The sequence below is a fragment of the Limanda limanda genome, chromosome 12 (assembly GCF_963576545.1).
Source record: "Limanda limanda chromosome 12, fLimLim1.1, whole genome shotgun sequence".
Classification (NCBI taxonomy): Eukaryota; Metazoa; Chordata; class Actinopteri; order Pleuronectiformes; family Pleuronectidae; genus Limanda; species Limanda limanda.
In genome coordinates, this window is record NC_083647.1 from 14,021,063 (window position 1) to 14,035,702 (window position 14,640).

At 43.5% G+C, this 14,640-nt stretch overlaps 2 protein-coding genes across 2 annotated transcripts; one reads left to right on the plus strand and one right to left on the minus strand.

The window, feature by feature from the left end:
• Nucleotides 1-333: 333 nt before the first annotated feature.
• Nucleotides 334-9,116, plus strand: pcnx4 (pecanex 4). Its single transcript, XM_061082548.1, has 10 exons — nt 334-1,235; nt 1,339-1,518; nt 1,822-2,360; nt 2,483-2,583; nt 2,790-2,912; nt 3,500-3,860; nt 5,725-5,828; nt 6,176-7,281; nt 7,367-7,553; nt 8,045-9,116. The coding sequence occupies exons 1-10, from the start codon at nt 538-540 to the stop codon at nt 8,294-8,296; spliced, it is 3,651 nt and encodes a 1,216-aa protein (XP_060938531.1). The 5' UTR covers nt 334-537; the 3' UTR covers nt 8,297-9,116.
• dhrs7 (dehydrogenase/reductase (SDR family) member 7) lies at nt 9,096-13,500 on the minus strand. The gene is made up of 7 exons (XM_061082549.1): nt 13,309-13,500; nt 12,574-12,726; nt 12,229-12,335; nt 11,789-12,028; nt 11,495-11,617; nt 11,153-11,368; nt 9,096-9,352 (listed from the first exon to the last, which is right to left on the minus strand). Exons 1-7 carry the CDS (start codon nt 13,436-13,438, stop codon nt 9,311-9,313), a joined length of 1,011 nt encoding a protein of 336 aa, XP_060938532.1. The 5' UTR covers nt 13,439-13,500; the 3' UTR covers nt 9,096-9,310.
• Between the last annotated feature and the right edge of the window lie 1,140 nt (nt 13,501-14,640).

Sequence of the window (14,640 nt, forward strand, 5' to 3'; positions counted from 1 at the left end):
TCATGAGAAAGTACAGTGTCTTATATATATGGGGGGTTCATCAATGTTTATACATAATAAAATACCTGGCAGAGATGAAGAGAGCAGCTGTTACAATTGTAATGATAGCGGTATTGTCAGTGATAGTAGTATTATAGTAGTACCATGCTGTATATCTCAGCAATCTAGTCGTAATCACCATCCATGATCAGCCACCACAGTTCCATGATGTAGCCACATCCGCTATCCTGGATCTGTAACTATAAAGCATGAGCACTCCAGGGATGTATTGATGAGATATTAATGTGATGAGGAGGGAGAGGAGGAAAGGGAAGCTCATGTGTCAATCTAAGTTCGTAGCAGCATAACTAAGGAGCTGATCTAAGACGACCTGAGCCAGCACTAACTAAAAGCTTTAGCGAAAAGGAAGTTTTAAGCCTACTCTTAAACATGACCTAACTGCAAGTGTAATTCATTGCAGGCAGCGTCCTTGTGTCTGGGACGATGAATGGAAACCCTCCTTCGGCGGCGTGGAGATGACCCTCTGCCCCTTTGGGAATGGTCAGAATGGGGCCAGATGTGCCCCTTCTTAATGAGTATAAGCAAGAGTTCTTCTGGAAGCGCTTCCCCCAGACATTGTTGGGGGGTCCACGCTTCAAGTTGGGTTACTGCGCCCCGCCATATGTCTACGTCAACCAGGCAGTCTTGTTCTTGACGCCATGGCTCTTTGGAGGTGTTGGCACTCTGCTCTGCCAGCTGCAGCTGCTTCAGGAGCTCCATGCCGCCGTGCTCTCTGGTATGCTCATGTTCGGGGCTGCAGCGGGTGTCCAGGCCCTGGCGTTGTACGCAGCTCACAGAAGTGGCACGGTGGAAAGACTCGGTGCGCCAAACATCCTGGTAGATGAAGAGGAGGTGGAATTCACCCACTGTGTCAGCCCGGAGACGGTCCGATTCATCGCTCCCGGGAAGAGGTTTGGGCTGAATGTAGTGTTGCATTCAGTCCTAGCTGGGTTGCTCTGTGGCTTTGGAACATGGTACGTGTTCCTTGGCAGACTGACTGCTCTCTACAGCAGCATTGGTGTGTCCCTGGTAGTCTTTGTACTGAGTTGGGTGACATTGTGTATAGCTGAGTATTCCCTCATTGTAAATACGGCCACTGAGACGGCCACTTTCCACGCACAGGACACCTATGAAGTTACCCCGCTCACCCGGCCCCTGTACATTTTTATTTTCATCGCTGTGGACCTTGCTGACAGGTGAGCAAAAGCAACAAAGTTGTCTGATTAACTGAGAAAATACAATTTTATTTCACATCATTCTTGCTGTAATAATAAATCTCTATATCCTGCTGTGACTCAGATTCTCAGGCTCTGCACCTGAGCTCCATCTCGCCAGTCAGGTTCTCCATGTGCTGTTCCTCTTCCTACCTCTGCTGTGGGCTCTGGGTATACTGCCTCCCCTGGATGCCCTGCTCCTCTGGGGCATGGAGCAGGCGCTCGTGCTTGGCTTTGGAGGCTCCCCCATGTCTAGCAACCTCAGGTATAAACAAGAGCAATAAGCTTCAAGCTAAATTTGAGTGTTCCACTGGTATTAAGAAAAGCTTTTTTCCTGGCCGTGCTGAGAGCAAGAAAATTCAAGTAAAAAATCTGGAAGCATAAAGCCACAACAAAGAAAAAAATACATTTGTCATCAAAACCACAGTTATGTGCCTGTGTTTTAAGATGAAGTCTCCTCTACTTTGCATTCATCATTACATATATGTAATACTATATATTGTATGTGTGCAAATGTAAAGCTTTTAGTCTGTTGGTTTCCATATTAAATGTGTGTGCTGTCCCACAGGCTGCTGCTGATGTTTGGTGTATCTGCCAGCGTAGCTGTGTGTAATTACTTCATCCCATCAACACTGGGTGTGGTTCTCTTCTCCATCTCTGCGGGATTTTTGCTGAGCTTGGACCTCAGCCAGGTCGGCACCCTCTGCCGGGGGCCCCGGGCAGCCTTCGGCGACCGTGGACTTCACAGAGGGGGGTCGCCACCTCCTCCTCCCAGTTCTTTTGGCTGGAATCTGGGCTGGAGGGAGCTGCTGCTATATTTGAGCCTGCTACTGGTGGCAATGGCAGAGGCCGGGCTGTTACATCACTTCCTCGGTTCAGCTCAGTCCCAGAGCTTGGTCACAGGACCCCAGGCTCTTGTCAGCTACCTACTCCTCATACTCTTCTGCCTCTGCTGGGCTCTCAGAGAGATCCAGGGGGCCTATGTATTTGGAGGAGTCTTCCTCAATCCTCTGTACCCAAAGGGGATGTCCAGTGTACAGACTTTTAAGCAGAGGAACAGAGGATTATACATCGCTGCAGCAATCAGAAGAGTCCTTCTTTACCTTGGTGAGCTTGGTGTATTTTAAGTCTGAGATTCCAATCCTAACATAATTCTCAGGTGTGAAAACACCAGTGCTCTGTATGTGAATGTGTTTTTGACCCTGTATTTTCTGTGTTTCACTTGATAGTGTCTCCGTTTGCCATGGTTGCTTTCCTGTCTATGGACAAATCTCTGCAGCTGCTCCACAGGGCGTCCCTCAGTGTGGGATTCGCACGAGCCTTCAGAGTGGTACGAATACGTTCACTCTCTCTGACGGCCTTAACTATCAGCGTGGACAAAACATGCACAAAATATCTACTACTATAAAGTTATTCTTGTAGTAACCCCAGACACCACATGTCCTTTTGTCTTCACTTTTTGTATACTATCAGATGTGATTATTTCCTGTGTGATAAATTTCACTAAAGTTTTGTTCCTTTTGTGCCTCTGTGCAGTTGTGGCAGAGCTCAGAAGACGCTCTGCTCCAAATGGTGGTGGTGGTCCTGGTGCGGCTAGCAGCTGGAAACAAAGTGCTGCCAGGGTGGGACAACCTGGGAACTGGAGTTCAGCTTCTTCTGGTGAGATTGACATGGATTTGTCCCTTACTGCTTCTTCCCTTTACATTATAACATATGCACAGCCTTAAATCTGACTCACACAATGCTTACACATCTAGAGCTGTGAAATGAAGGATCTCACTGACCTGTTGACAGTTCATGAGATACTTAATTTCTGAACTATAAGAATATTAGTCCTTACAATTTGGAACCTAATGGTTATAAACATTTTCTAAATTTAAATATGATGATATGGGGGTATTGATCGCATCTTTACCCCTGTTTTAATACTTCTTCCCTAAGCTAAATTTAGAACTGTGTTTAAAAAAAAAACTTAACAATACACTGGTCCAATTTAATGTATTCCAAAACAAAGATCTCAAACTCTGGAATTTGAGTTCAGTTTTTGTTATCACTCACTAGAGAAATGTTAATTCATTTACGATTTTTATTATGCTTTTTACTCAGGTCGATATAGTAAGATTGAAATGTGTTTCAGTCAATACAGTAAAATATGGGAAATACAACAAAAATACAGAAATTAGTTATTGAAGCACACAAATCAATTAAACATACTCCATGTGTTTGCCTCTGTGTTTGTGATTCAGGTGGGCCTTGTGATTGACAGACTGACCCAGTTCCTGGCCAAGCTTAAGTTCACCCTGACTGTGTTGGTGACGTCTTGGACTGAGAAGAAGCAGCGGCGCCAGTCGGCCGGAACTCTCTTGGCTCTGAACGCCTCTCTGTGCCCGCTGCTGCTGGCAGTGGTGGCGCTCTCTGCCCTGCTCTCTGCCCCTCTGCTGCCCCTCTTCACCCTGCCCATCTTCCTGGTGGGCTTCCCAAGGCCTCAGCGCAGTTGGCCAGGGCCTGTGGGTACGGCCTGTCCTTGCACGGACTCTATCTTCTACCAGCAGATGAGCGGTAGTCTGGCCTCAGCTCTGAGGACAGCCTTTGCGAGAGGGTCACTGGGTTAGTTGTGCATGTTTGAAATCGCTCCGGTCTTTTGTGACTGACATTTTTTAATCCTTTTCAAATGTTACAAGTAAATGGTGTCTACTATTTTAGCATTTGTTAGATTTGTAAATGTCTGAATATTATATTTTAGTGCACATTGTACAGGCATACTTAATAATTATTTTTTTTAGCCTATATTAATATTAATCAAAATATTTGGAATTGGTCATTACATTAAATTAACCAGAATAGCACTCAGTACAGCGCATACCTCCTGACCCAAAAGTCCCTTTCTGAAACCACATTTAAATCCACTTGATCTTTTTTTTTTTTTTGCATCCACACCAAAATGTACACACTCATTGATAACAACACCCTAAATATGTCAATCTTTTCAATCAAATTTTTCTCTGAGAAATTAATGAATATGCCGAAAAACGCCGTACTTTTGTTGAAGAAAGTGAAAAATCCTGGATCTGCCTCTGTATCGGCTTCAAGTGTAATGGGTTCTTCCCCGTACCGTACCTGGTCCTTCCTCCAAGTTTCCTCTTTATCTGTCGTGTAATTTTTGCGGAATTCTGGTAACTAACAAACAAAAAAGTCCAGATGAAAACATAATTTCCTAATTAGCTATTCAATTGGATTAATTGGCTCATGAACTAAACTTTAAATAAAATATATATCATTCAGTGTGGCTTAAACTTTTTATACACACAAGTTAGTGTTTTTTATGTATTTTTTTTACTTCAGTGTGTTTTTACTTGTGCTATGATCGCAGTGACCGACCTCTCCCATGGGTCAAGTTGGGTCTGTATGCAGATCAGAGAGCACTGAAGCATCACCTCATATGGTTTAATAGCAAGAGGAGTTTTGTTGCGAGCAGCTCTTCGGAGTTGCTGGCAGTAATGCGAGCTCGCATGATCCAGTTGAGCTTCTGTGAAGTGACCCAAAAAAAAAAAGCTCTGATCTGTATTCATTACATCCAAATGTTTCCACACCATTAACCGCATAATACTCTTAGGGCAAACGGAGCTGCTGCTAGGATTTTGTCCTGCGCTCGATCAGGAGGGGGCAGGAGAAAAAAAAACAGTGCAAGTAGAGAATCATTATTTATGGACTGATGAGTTCAAACTGAACAAAACCACTGAGGTGATGTCATCACTCCGTCTTACTGTTTTTTTTTTTGTGCTCGGGGTGCTATAGCTGTTATGTATAATTCAAAATAAGCGCCTGTTAAGTTGATACTGGCATTCTAACGATGGCGGTTTGTAGTGTTCTTTTGCTTCACTCGCACTGGGGGCTGGGGAGCAGTGACCAGGAAGGGAGTCTGCCCAGCGTGTCACTTCCCATCATGAGGTAGCGGCTGGGTTTTATCTGAGATGTCATGATGGGACATAACATTATCCTTGAGCCAAGCAGGCACTACTCAACTACTCCAAAAAAACATCTCCCATCACCTTGCCACTGGTTTTCATCTGGGTTGAAATGAACATCTGTCCACTGTCTTCTCCTTCCGAAAATGAAAAGCTCACATTGTATAAAAGGAGTGAAGTTATAGAGACTAATGGAAAGCTAAGGCCAGGAAGAGATTTAATATTTAGATCTCTGTGCAGTCAACCAGTTAAAATAGTATCATGACCTTCCTGTACTACTGCGATGGTACATGTCTTTCCGCAGCTCATCCAGCAGCCATGTGATCCACATAGTCAGCAGAGGGACGCACGGCTGATGCAAAATGAAAGGGATGCGCGGCGAGACTGGCCGTTTGTTGCATGATGTATATGTTGTGTGTTCCCTTCTTCATTGCCCTCAATTTACAAATCGCATCTCCAGCATGTTAGACACATGGATGACTGATTATTTTTCTCCCCGTCTGTAGGTTCTTTAGCCCCGGGGTCTCATTTCCTCGGCCGCTTTCAGGACCGTATGGTTTGGATAATGATCCTGGAGAGAGGATACGGCTACTGTACAGTCAACATTAAGGTACTGTATCTTGCTCTTTAGCCATTTATAGATGTGTACTCCGGAGAATTCCCGCACAATTGAGTCCGGGGTTTTCTCTGGAATTTGTCTTTCATCCTCTGGTCAGTGTGTTCACAACAACACAGAGAACTCTGGCGAGGCTCCCCTGAGCTCACACATACATTATATATCATATTATACAATAGAATCTCAGGAGAATTTCCAGCGCCTCTGACTCTGACACTGACCGGAGAATGTCAGGAGATTATCCGGAGTACACTGCATGTCTGAAAGCAGCTTTTTTTTTTATTAAGCATCAGTTTAGCCATTTACAAGAAGATCAAATAATGTGATGTATTTTGGTACAGGGTCTGGAGCTGCAGGAGACATCTTGTCACACAGTGGAGGCCCGGAGGGTGGATGAGGTGTTCGAGGCGGCTTTTGAGCGGCCCGAGAGGCTCGGCTTCACTCAGGGATTTAACCTGCACTGGGGGAACGCCCTCACCCCTTGTGCCGCCCTCGCAGTTCGAGTCTACTCCGACGCCCGGAATGTGCTCTCTGGCATCATTGATTCTCATGACAACTTGAGGAAACTTCAAGATGACTTTCTCAAAGTGTTGGTCTGGTTGCTCCTTCGATACTGTGTTCAGAAGCACAAAGGGTTCCTGTGGAGCAGCGACGACGGGCCAGGGCTTGGAGGCAGGAAGTCCCAGTCTTCTCAGCTGGCCCACACTACCTGCAGCCAACCACCTGAGGCTGTGGTGGTGGAATCAAACGTATCTTCTCTCAGGTTTAGACAAGACAGCTCCAGCCTGACCTCCCTTGGTGATTGGTCAGATGAGGACGATTTATTTGGACCTCAACAGGCCAGGCGGACTGTGGCTTTAGTGACTGCAGAAGCTCAGCCTGGACTCACGGTGCTACAGACAGGGGTGTCTCTGCCGGGCTCTGTGGAGATGGACAGTCTCTTTGAAAACATGGCTCTCTCTGCCTTGCAGCCTCTGCAGCCTCTGGGACTGGGCATTGGGATGCCAGCTGTGGATAGAGGCCGGAACACAGAGGTGTTCAGAGAGAGGCCCAACTCAGTCCCTCATCTGAACTTCAGCTGCCCTCAGTCAGAGGTTTTCAACCTACCGACAGGGTGGAGGACTGCACCGCTGCTACCATCCCGCCTGCTGCAGCTCAGGCCTTTGTTTCCAGAGGACTGGTTCCGGTTTACCCTGGGGCGCTTCGGGCCTGCTGTGCAGGGCGAGAGCTCAGAGGACATGACCAAAGCCCTGAAGGAGGATGAAGCTTTGAAAGAACTGCACGCTCAAGTTGCACTCTCCTGTCTCATCTCACTGGGGGCAGAGTCAGCCTTCACCAGTCCCAGTTACGTCTACAGGCTCTACTGTGGAGATGTGCCATGGACAGAAGGACTGGAGTGGCTCTCTTCAAGTAAAGAGCTTTATCAGCTCTCTCTTCAGGCTTTCAGGTAAAATGCATATTAAGTTAATGTTTTCGGTAATGATCACTGGGACCATATTTCATAAATTCTGCCTGTTTGTATCTGCTTTCAGGTTCAGTTTCAAGCTGCTGTTTGATCAGGCGAGCTTGGGGCCCATGGAGTCCCTGGATGAATTGTTCAGCACCTTGGAGGAATATGAAAGGGATTGGTACATTGGCCTGGTGACAGAAAAAGGCTGGCATGACAGTGTCCTTCAGGAGAAACCCTTCCTATTCTCTCTAGGACATGACCTAGCTATGGTGATTACACAGACAAGCCCTTCTTCACATTCAATTTCAGCTGGAAAATGTATATTATCAACATACATAGTATAATACACTTGTTGAGATCCCTACCTATTCAGAGGCCATCTCAGTGAAAAATGTTTTTACATTTGTTTGTATTTATGTTTTTGCATGTGTATGTCCATGTGTGGTTGGCTGTGGCTCAGGAGTAATAGCGGCTTGTCCATTAACCAGAGTGTCGTGGTTTGGTGGTTCAATCCCGTGCTCTTGCACTTTGCATGCCGATGTGTTCTTGGGCAAGACAGTGACTCCCCAAATAGCCCCTGACTGCAGTCCCAGCAGTGTGTGAGTGGTGTGTGACAGAGAACGTGATGCACTGTGTGAATGTGTGTGTGAATGGATAAATAGCTAAACTGTTCTGTAAAGTGCTGTGTGAGTACTCATCAAGACTAAAAAAACTCTATATAAATACAGACCATTTACAATTTCCTATTCCATGTCCACAGGGTACTTACACAGGACGAGTCCTGTCCCTGCAGGAACAGCTGGTGCAGGTGGGCCGTCTGAACGGAGAGGGGGTACGAGGCCAGTGGGCAAACCTTTCCTGGGAGCTCCTGTATGCCACCAATGACGACGAGGAGCGTTACAGCATCCAGGCTCACCCCTTCATGCTCAGAAACTTAACTGTTCAGGCAGCCGATCCCCCTTTAGGGTATCCCATTTACTCTTCAGCCCCCCTCCACTTCCCCTGCCTCTGAACATAAGAACAACCGTGAAGTGGGAAGGAGCTGCTTCTCAGTCAGTCTCACAGCAAGACCTCTATTTCCAAAGGTAATGATTATTAGGAAGTTTATGTCGAAACTATTACAAAATCAAGAGAAGAATTCAAATGGTTTTAGAGTTTTACTTATAAAACTGTTGACTCCTGAGTTCAGAAGAGTGATGTCTGTGTGGGAAACGTAGTTGTTTTTCAACTTTAATAAAAAAAATGTTTGGTGCTTCACTTCCTGAACCACAGAGGAAGAAGCCGTGGCGTCACCAATGTTCCCCTGTTACAAAATCTTGTGACTAGATTTTAACTGACGATGTGGACGAGTTCACAGAAGCGCAAATTAAGAAAAACTCCCTTCAAACATTTGTATCTTGAAAGTTTTGATCATTGACAGGTTTCCACTGAAGCACATCAGTTTTTGTGTTTTTTTTCATGTTAATGGTTGTGAAGAAGTTTCAAAATGACCCACCCCCTCCTCTGAGAGACACCTGTGGAATACCTCTGGTTTTATTGTACTTTTTAGATTTCAGTTTTCAGGTGATTTACCTTCCTCGTTCCACAAAAAAAGGGACAGGGAAAGTTTTGTTAAAAAATATCAAGGATGTGCCTTGGGTATGTCTTGCTGTATGTGTAAGGTGTTTAGTGCTCTTGTTTTGTTTACAATTCACTTGTTTACAGTCTAGAATGAAGAATTCTATGAAAATGTCCAGTTTCTTGTACATATTGTTGTTTTTTATATGTTTAACTGTATATACTTATAATAAAACAGCTTGGCAGAGGCTGAAAACAATCAAAACTGACTTTTATTGGCCATTCAAACAGACAAAATGTGTCATTCTTACATATGGTTATTCGGTTACATACACATTATTTCGATATATAAATACAAGATTTACTAGTTCCCTTGGTTCCTGCCCAAATGATAACAAAACCCTAAAACTGAGCAGGAGAACACATCAGTCAAACATGCATTAAACACGTTTCCACTTCACTATGACAATCAGGACCTCTTGGGTTTACTAAAGTATCCAGAGTCTGCATCCTGCAAAAAAAAGAAGTAACTGTTAGCACTGGTGTTTGTGAATGAAATCAAAATGTCTTCTTTATTTCTTCCAACAAGGAGGTTATGGCCGTGTTTTAGTTTTGTCTGTCTGTTGGTTAGCAGGATTAGGCAAAGACTCCTGGACGGATCACCACCAAATTTGGTGGAAGGATGAAGTATGGGTCAGGGAATAACCAGTTACATTTAGCTGCAGATCCAGATCAGGGGGTGGGGTTTTAGTTTTCAACATTGTCCTCGATTTATCAGAGAATATTTCATGGATCTTGATGGGAAAAATAAGTCCTGTTTAGAGTGACTGATATTAATGACAGTTATCTAGTGAATAAAAATGTGGTTTCATAATGGGACTGTTGCGCTGTTTGCTCTCGTGCAATGCTATGTTTTACTTGGTGATATGTGTGGTGATCAGGGGCTTGACCCTTTCGTTTCTTAGGTGGACTCCACACCGCACTTTTGTTTTTGTCCTACTGAAGCAAAAGCATGTGACGCTCAGAAGTCTAGCCGGTTGGAAAATGACCTTTCTCCATGGCCCTCAGCTCTCACTGTCCAGCAGAGGCCACCATACACACTGGTCAGTCTGTCAGTCAACACCAGGGGGGAGTCCTCTTGTTCACTGTCACACCCTAGCCACCGTCTTCCCTTTAGACCCAAGCAAGGTCAGCAGCAGCTGAGGCCCCCCAGCTGCTAAGAGACAGCTCTGCTTTGTGTCTGCCACGCTCTGCTGTATTCAAGTGCTTTCAGTGCATTCACACTGTGAGGATCCCCCGTCCAGGTTTAAATGGATGAAGGTCAATCTTACAGGACACAGCAGCAAGGCCGGGCACACAGGAACCACAAACTAATCCTGTCAGATGTGAGCTCTTTTTGACGGCTCCTGAGTAAAGTGAAGCCTTTTTAACTGATGACCGTTTATGGACCTGCATCTTGGATATAGAAAATTATGTTTCAGTGGTGCAGGGAATGATTTGTTTGGCTGATCAAATCTGTTCCAAGGACTTTTTGATCACGTGGCTTCACAAAATGGAACAAATGTACAAATCTTTCAAGTATATGGAGTTTAATGACCTACAGACTCCCAGCATCCCTCCACCCAACTTTTAAGCGATAGTTTTACAGTTTGGGAGATGCATTTATTTGCTTTCTTGCCCAAAAAAACTAAAGACCCTAGAATTTCACTCAGTGGAGGGCACAGCTCCGCCAAGACATAACAGTCCCCTTAAAGGTAGGGTTGCTAATATGTTTCTGAAACACTTGAAATAGCGAGCGAGTCACGTAAAAGTTGTCTTCTAGCAGTTATTAGGATGTGCAGGTTCATGTGTTCTGGGGGGGTAGCTTTGACGAGAATGCCATGTATCCGTTGCATTTTTTGTGTAGCCTGCTCTTGTTAGCTGTTCCAGGATTACCAACACCAGCTTTAAATTAAATCAAGGCACTCAAAATTACCCACAAAAGATATCAGTCCTCTAAATAATGACCCTGGGAAATTAGAAAAAATGTCAAATAACACAGACTTTCAGATTTAAAGAAGGTGGAAAAATCCACTTTAATATTGAATAGGTCCTTTTTTTTTTACCTAAATCCTGTTTCCATCAGTTTTGTAGAAATTCGTAGTTTTTGCGTAATTATGCTGACTAACAAATAAACAGAAAGACTTGGTAGCTGTCAGAAAAAATGGATATATTTGTTTTCCCTAAGTTTTATACCAGGTAAACCACTTGATTTGCATCATAGTAATATTGTACATGTAGATTTATTAACAGTTATTTATTATGTACCTACCACACCAGCTTTGAAATTCTGCACCCTTTTCCTGCCCATCATGTCAGTCATGAACCAGGCCAATGTGGGGGTGTACTGCCAGAGGTAGTAAAACAGGAGGAAGGGCTGCTGTGCGATCCACATTTCCTTGACCCCGTTGGCAATTCCCACCAGCATTAAACGCACACAGCGACTTGTCGGCATCTTGTGTTCCTGCTTACCAGCTACGGCCAGAGGCTTATGTAATGGAAGAAATTCAGTTTTTACTGAGACCAAACACCTGCAATAGCTTCTGTCACATCAAACAGATCAAACATGGCTAAGATACTGGATTATTTTGTGTTACGAAATGAGGAGCAGTACCTTGTTCAGCTCCTCTGTGAAGGCATTTTGGACAATCTGTGACTGCACAGGCCCGGGACACACTGAGCTGATGAGTATGTTTGGATAGTCAGACAGTTCAGTTCGAAGGGAATTAAAAAAACCCTGTGGACAATAAAGTTAATATCAACAAGAGTGTTCATTCATACATGTCGTCACTTGCATTATAGACTGAGGTATTACACAGTATGACAGATCCAGATGAACCAGACATGCTCCCCTGTGAAACAGTCAAAGCCCAAACACAAACCACACTGTCATTTTCGTTCCCCTCACCTGAAGAGCATGTTTGCTGGCAGAGTATCCAGTTGACAGGGGAACCCCAGCGAGGCCAGCCACACTGCTGACGGTCACAATGCTCCCAGTTCCTCGCCGTGTCATCTCAGGCAGCACCTGCTTGGTGATGGAGACCGTGCCCAGGAAGTTGAGCTCCATCAAGCCCTGGTACACGTCAACACTGGTGTCTATGCACAGGGAGCGCTGGCTTCGGCCGCCATTGTTGATTAGGATGTCAATCTGAAAAAGCAAAGAGACCATAGACCAGAAAATGGCATGATTTGAAGATGGATTACGAAAAGAGAACATCAAGGTGAAGTAAAGACTTTATGCAATATGTCTATTATGTAACGGAAAACCACCCAAATCCAGCAGAAATGTTCTTGTTGAAAATTCAAATAGATTTTTCTACAACAAAAGAGCAACTGAAGTGGCCTTACGTGTCCAAAGTGTTGAATTGCGGCTTTTGCTTTTTCCTCATGCGATGTCCTCTCCAACAAATCAAGTGGAAGAACGAGAATATCTTCATCCTGGAGGCCGGAGTTTTCTTAAAGAATAAATGATGAGGTAAATTCAGTCATAAATAGGTTAGACACTGAATGAAACAGGTGAAATCTCAAAACCATTGGAGAGTTTACTATTGGTCTGAGAACAAAGATTAATAGTAAGAAACAAGAAAATCACTAAAAATCTAAAATATTCTACCTTAAGTGTAATGAAGTATTTGTCAGTTTATTTTTACACTGATCCTTCACTAACTTGCCAAAAAAAACAACTTCTCTCACCTAAACAGCAACGTTTCACCCTGTTCAGCTCCTCCTCTCGTCGTGCAGACAGGATGAGTCGTGATCCACACTTTGCCAACTGGTGGGCCAGCTCCTCTCCAATACCACTGGAAGCTCCAGTGATCCACGCCACCAGGCCTTTCAACTTGGTCTCTGGTTAACACAAAACACAACTGTCAGCATTTCACAAAGAAACAAACAGTTATTTTGTTCAATGTTACACTGGCTCACTGTCACGGCTTGTTGGAAATAACCTCAAGTGCTATGTTTAATTTAAATTCATCTGCGTTTAAGAGAAAACATTTCTGTTTTTACTCCACATTTATTTAATAAAAAGTGTATACAGATACAATCTTATCTATCTATATATCATAAATATGCATGCCTATATTCAATATGCAGGCACAGTATACAATATGTATACAATATAAATGTTGAATATATATATGTGTGTGTGATTACACAAAAGTTTAAAGTATATATCATACATGATATGATATCACACCTTAACACAAACGTAATAATCATTTTGTAAGTGAATACCACTAACTCTGACCTTAGAGCTCATAGCTGTACTAGCTAAATGGCTACTTACTGTTTATATCTGTCCATGTAACGTGCGTCTATTCTATTATATATATATACGACAATAGACTGTTATCACTCACTGTGATTCCAAAACCAGCTCCATTCCCTGTATGTAAATAATAAACCAAGTTAAAAGGTTGCGCTCACCAGGACTGTTTCCTGTCACACTGGCCCACAGCAGCGTGAAGTCTGCATCCCCGAACACAAAAGCCAACAGGTGGATGAGTAGAAACAGGCCTATGAACCAGCAAAGTGCGGATACCAGGCAGCAGTCCATGGTCGGAAGAGAGAGACTTAAGTTTCACACAGAAGAACAACAACAAACCATTGTAGCTCCACCATACCGCGTCACTTCCGCCTTAAGACCTTCAGAGTTAAAGCACGTCGCCAGTCAGTTTCAAGATATTAAAGAAGACCCGCTGAAGATGGAGATAAATTATCATCTATATAGCGAAGAGCATTTCTACTTATTTTTCAAAACAATAAGAACGATCTGAAAGGTCACCTTGATGGTTCTATACGACTTTTATTTTTTTCTCTCAACAGTTGAGAGACACTTGCAGTGAGCCAACGTTGGACTTGCACTTTGCAGTGAATGTCCAAGTCCAACATTGGCAACTGTTCATTTCAACCATAATGTTTACACTCAAACCTGTTGGTTCTCTTTAAATTGTGCACTATTAAAATCTTTGGTCCACCTGGACATATTTGTTTTTACCGAGGCCTCGTAAATGTCACCAGAGAATGAACAGAGGCTAAAAAGAAAGTGTGCCTCTGAGTTGTATCAGGAGAGATACAGTTTGTTCTACAGCAGAATTCTCAACACTGACATCACAGTAGACATATTTACACCTGAAAACACAAAGTCATGTTGATCATAAAGCCCACTAGTTGACGATAATTTCTTTGTAGAATCAGTGAGATATTTGGACTCTTGTTTGAAGCTTTTGTTGGCGAAGCAGGCCGTGCAGCTATTTCAAATTTGAATTTTCTCTGATTACCAGTGTAGACCTTGCCCTTGGGTTGTGCAAGTCTACGCTGCATGAGTGTTTGCTATGGAGCATAACCGCATTTATCGTTGTCCTTTGTTCCGAATTGGGTTGTGCAACAGAGATGTGCGCATGTTGATCATTTTCTAATTCTGAACAACTCAGAGTAGATAGTGCAATAAGGACATTGCTTGTTGAAATACCACTGAGGACATATCCTTTAGGTCATGTCCTCAGTGTGTGTAATATCTTTTGTGTGAATTAGTAACATTAGAGAAATTCAAACTTCCATGCTAAAATAAAAAACAACTTGCACACTTGTGTTTATTTAATAGGCTTAAGTTTCAAAATGTTTTACTACGGTAAGACACACAAAAAATGTATATAAAATTACTAAAGAACAGGGCAGGCTATCAATATTTATGTCTTTGCTGTATGATACCTCATTTTGGGAAATATAAATGTATTTTGCTTCATTTGTACAAAACAA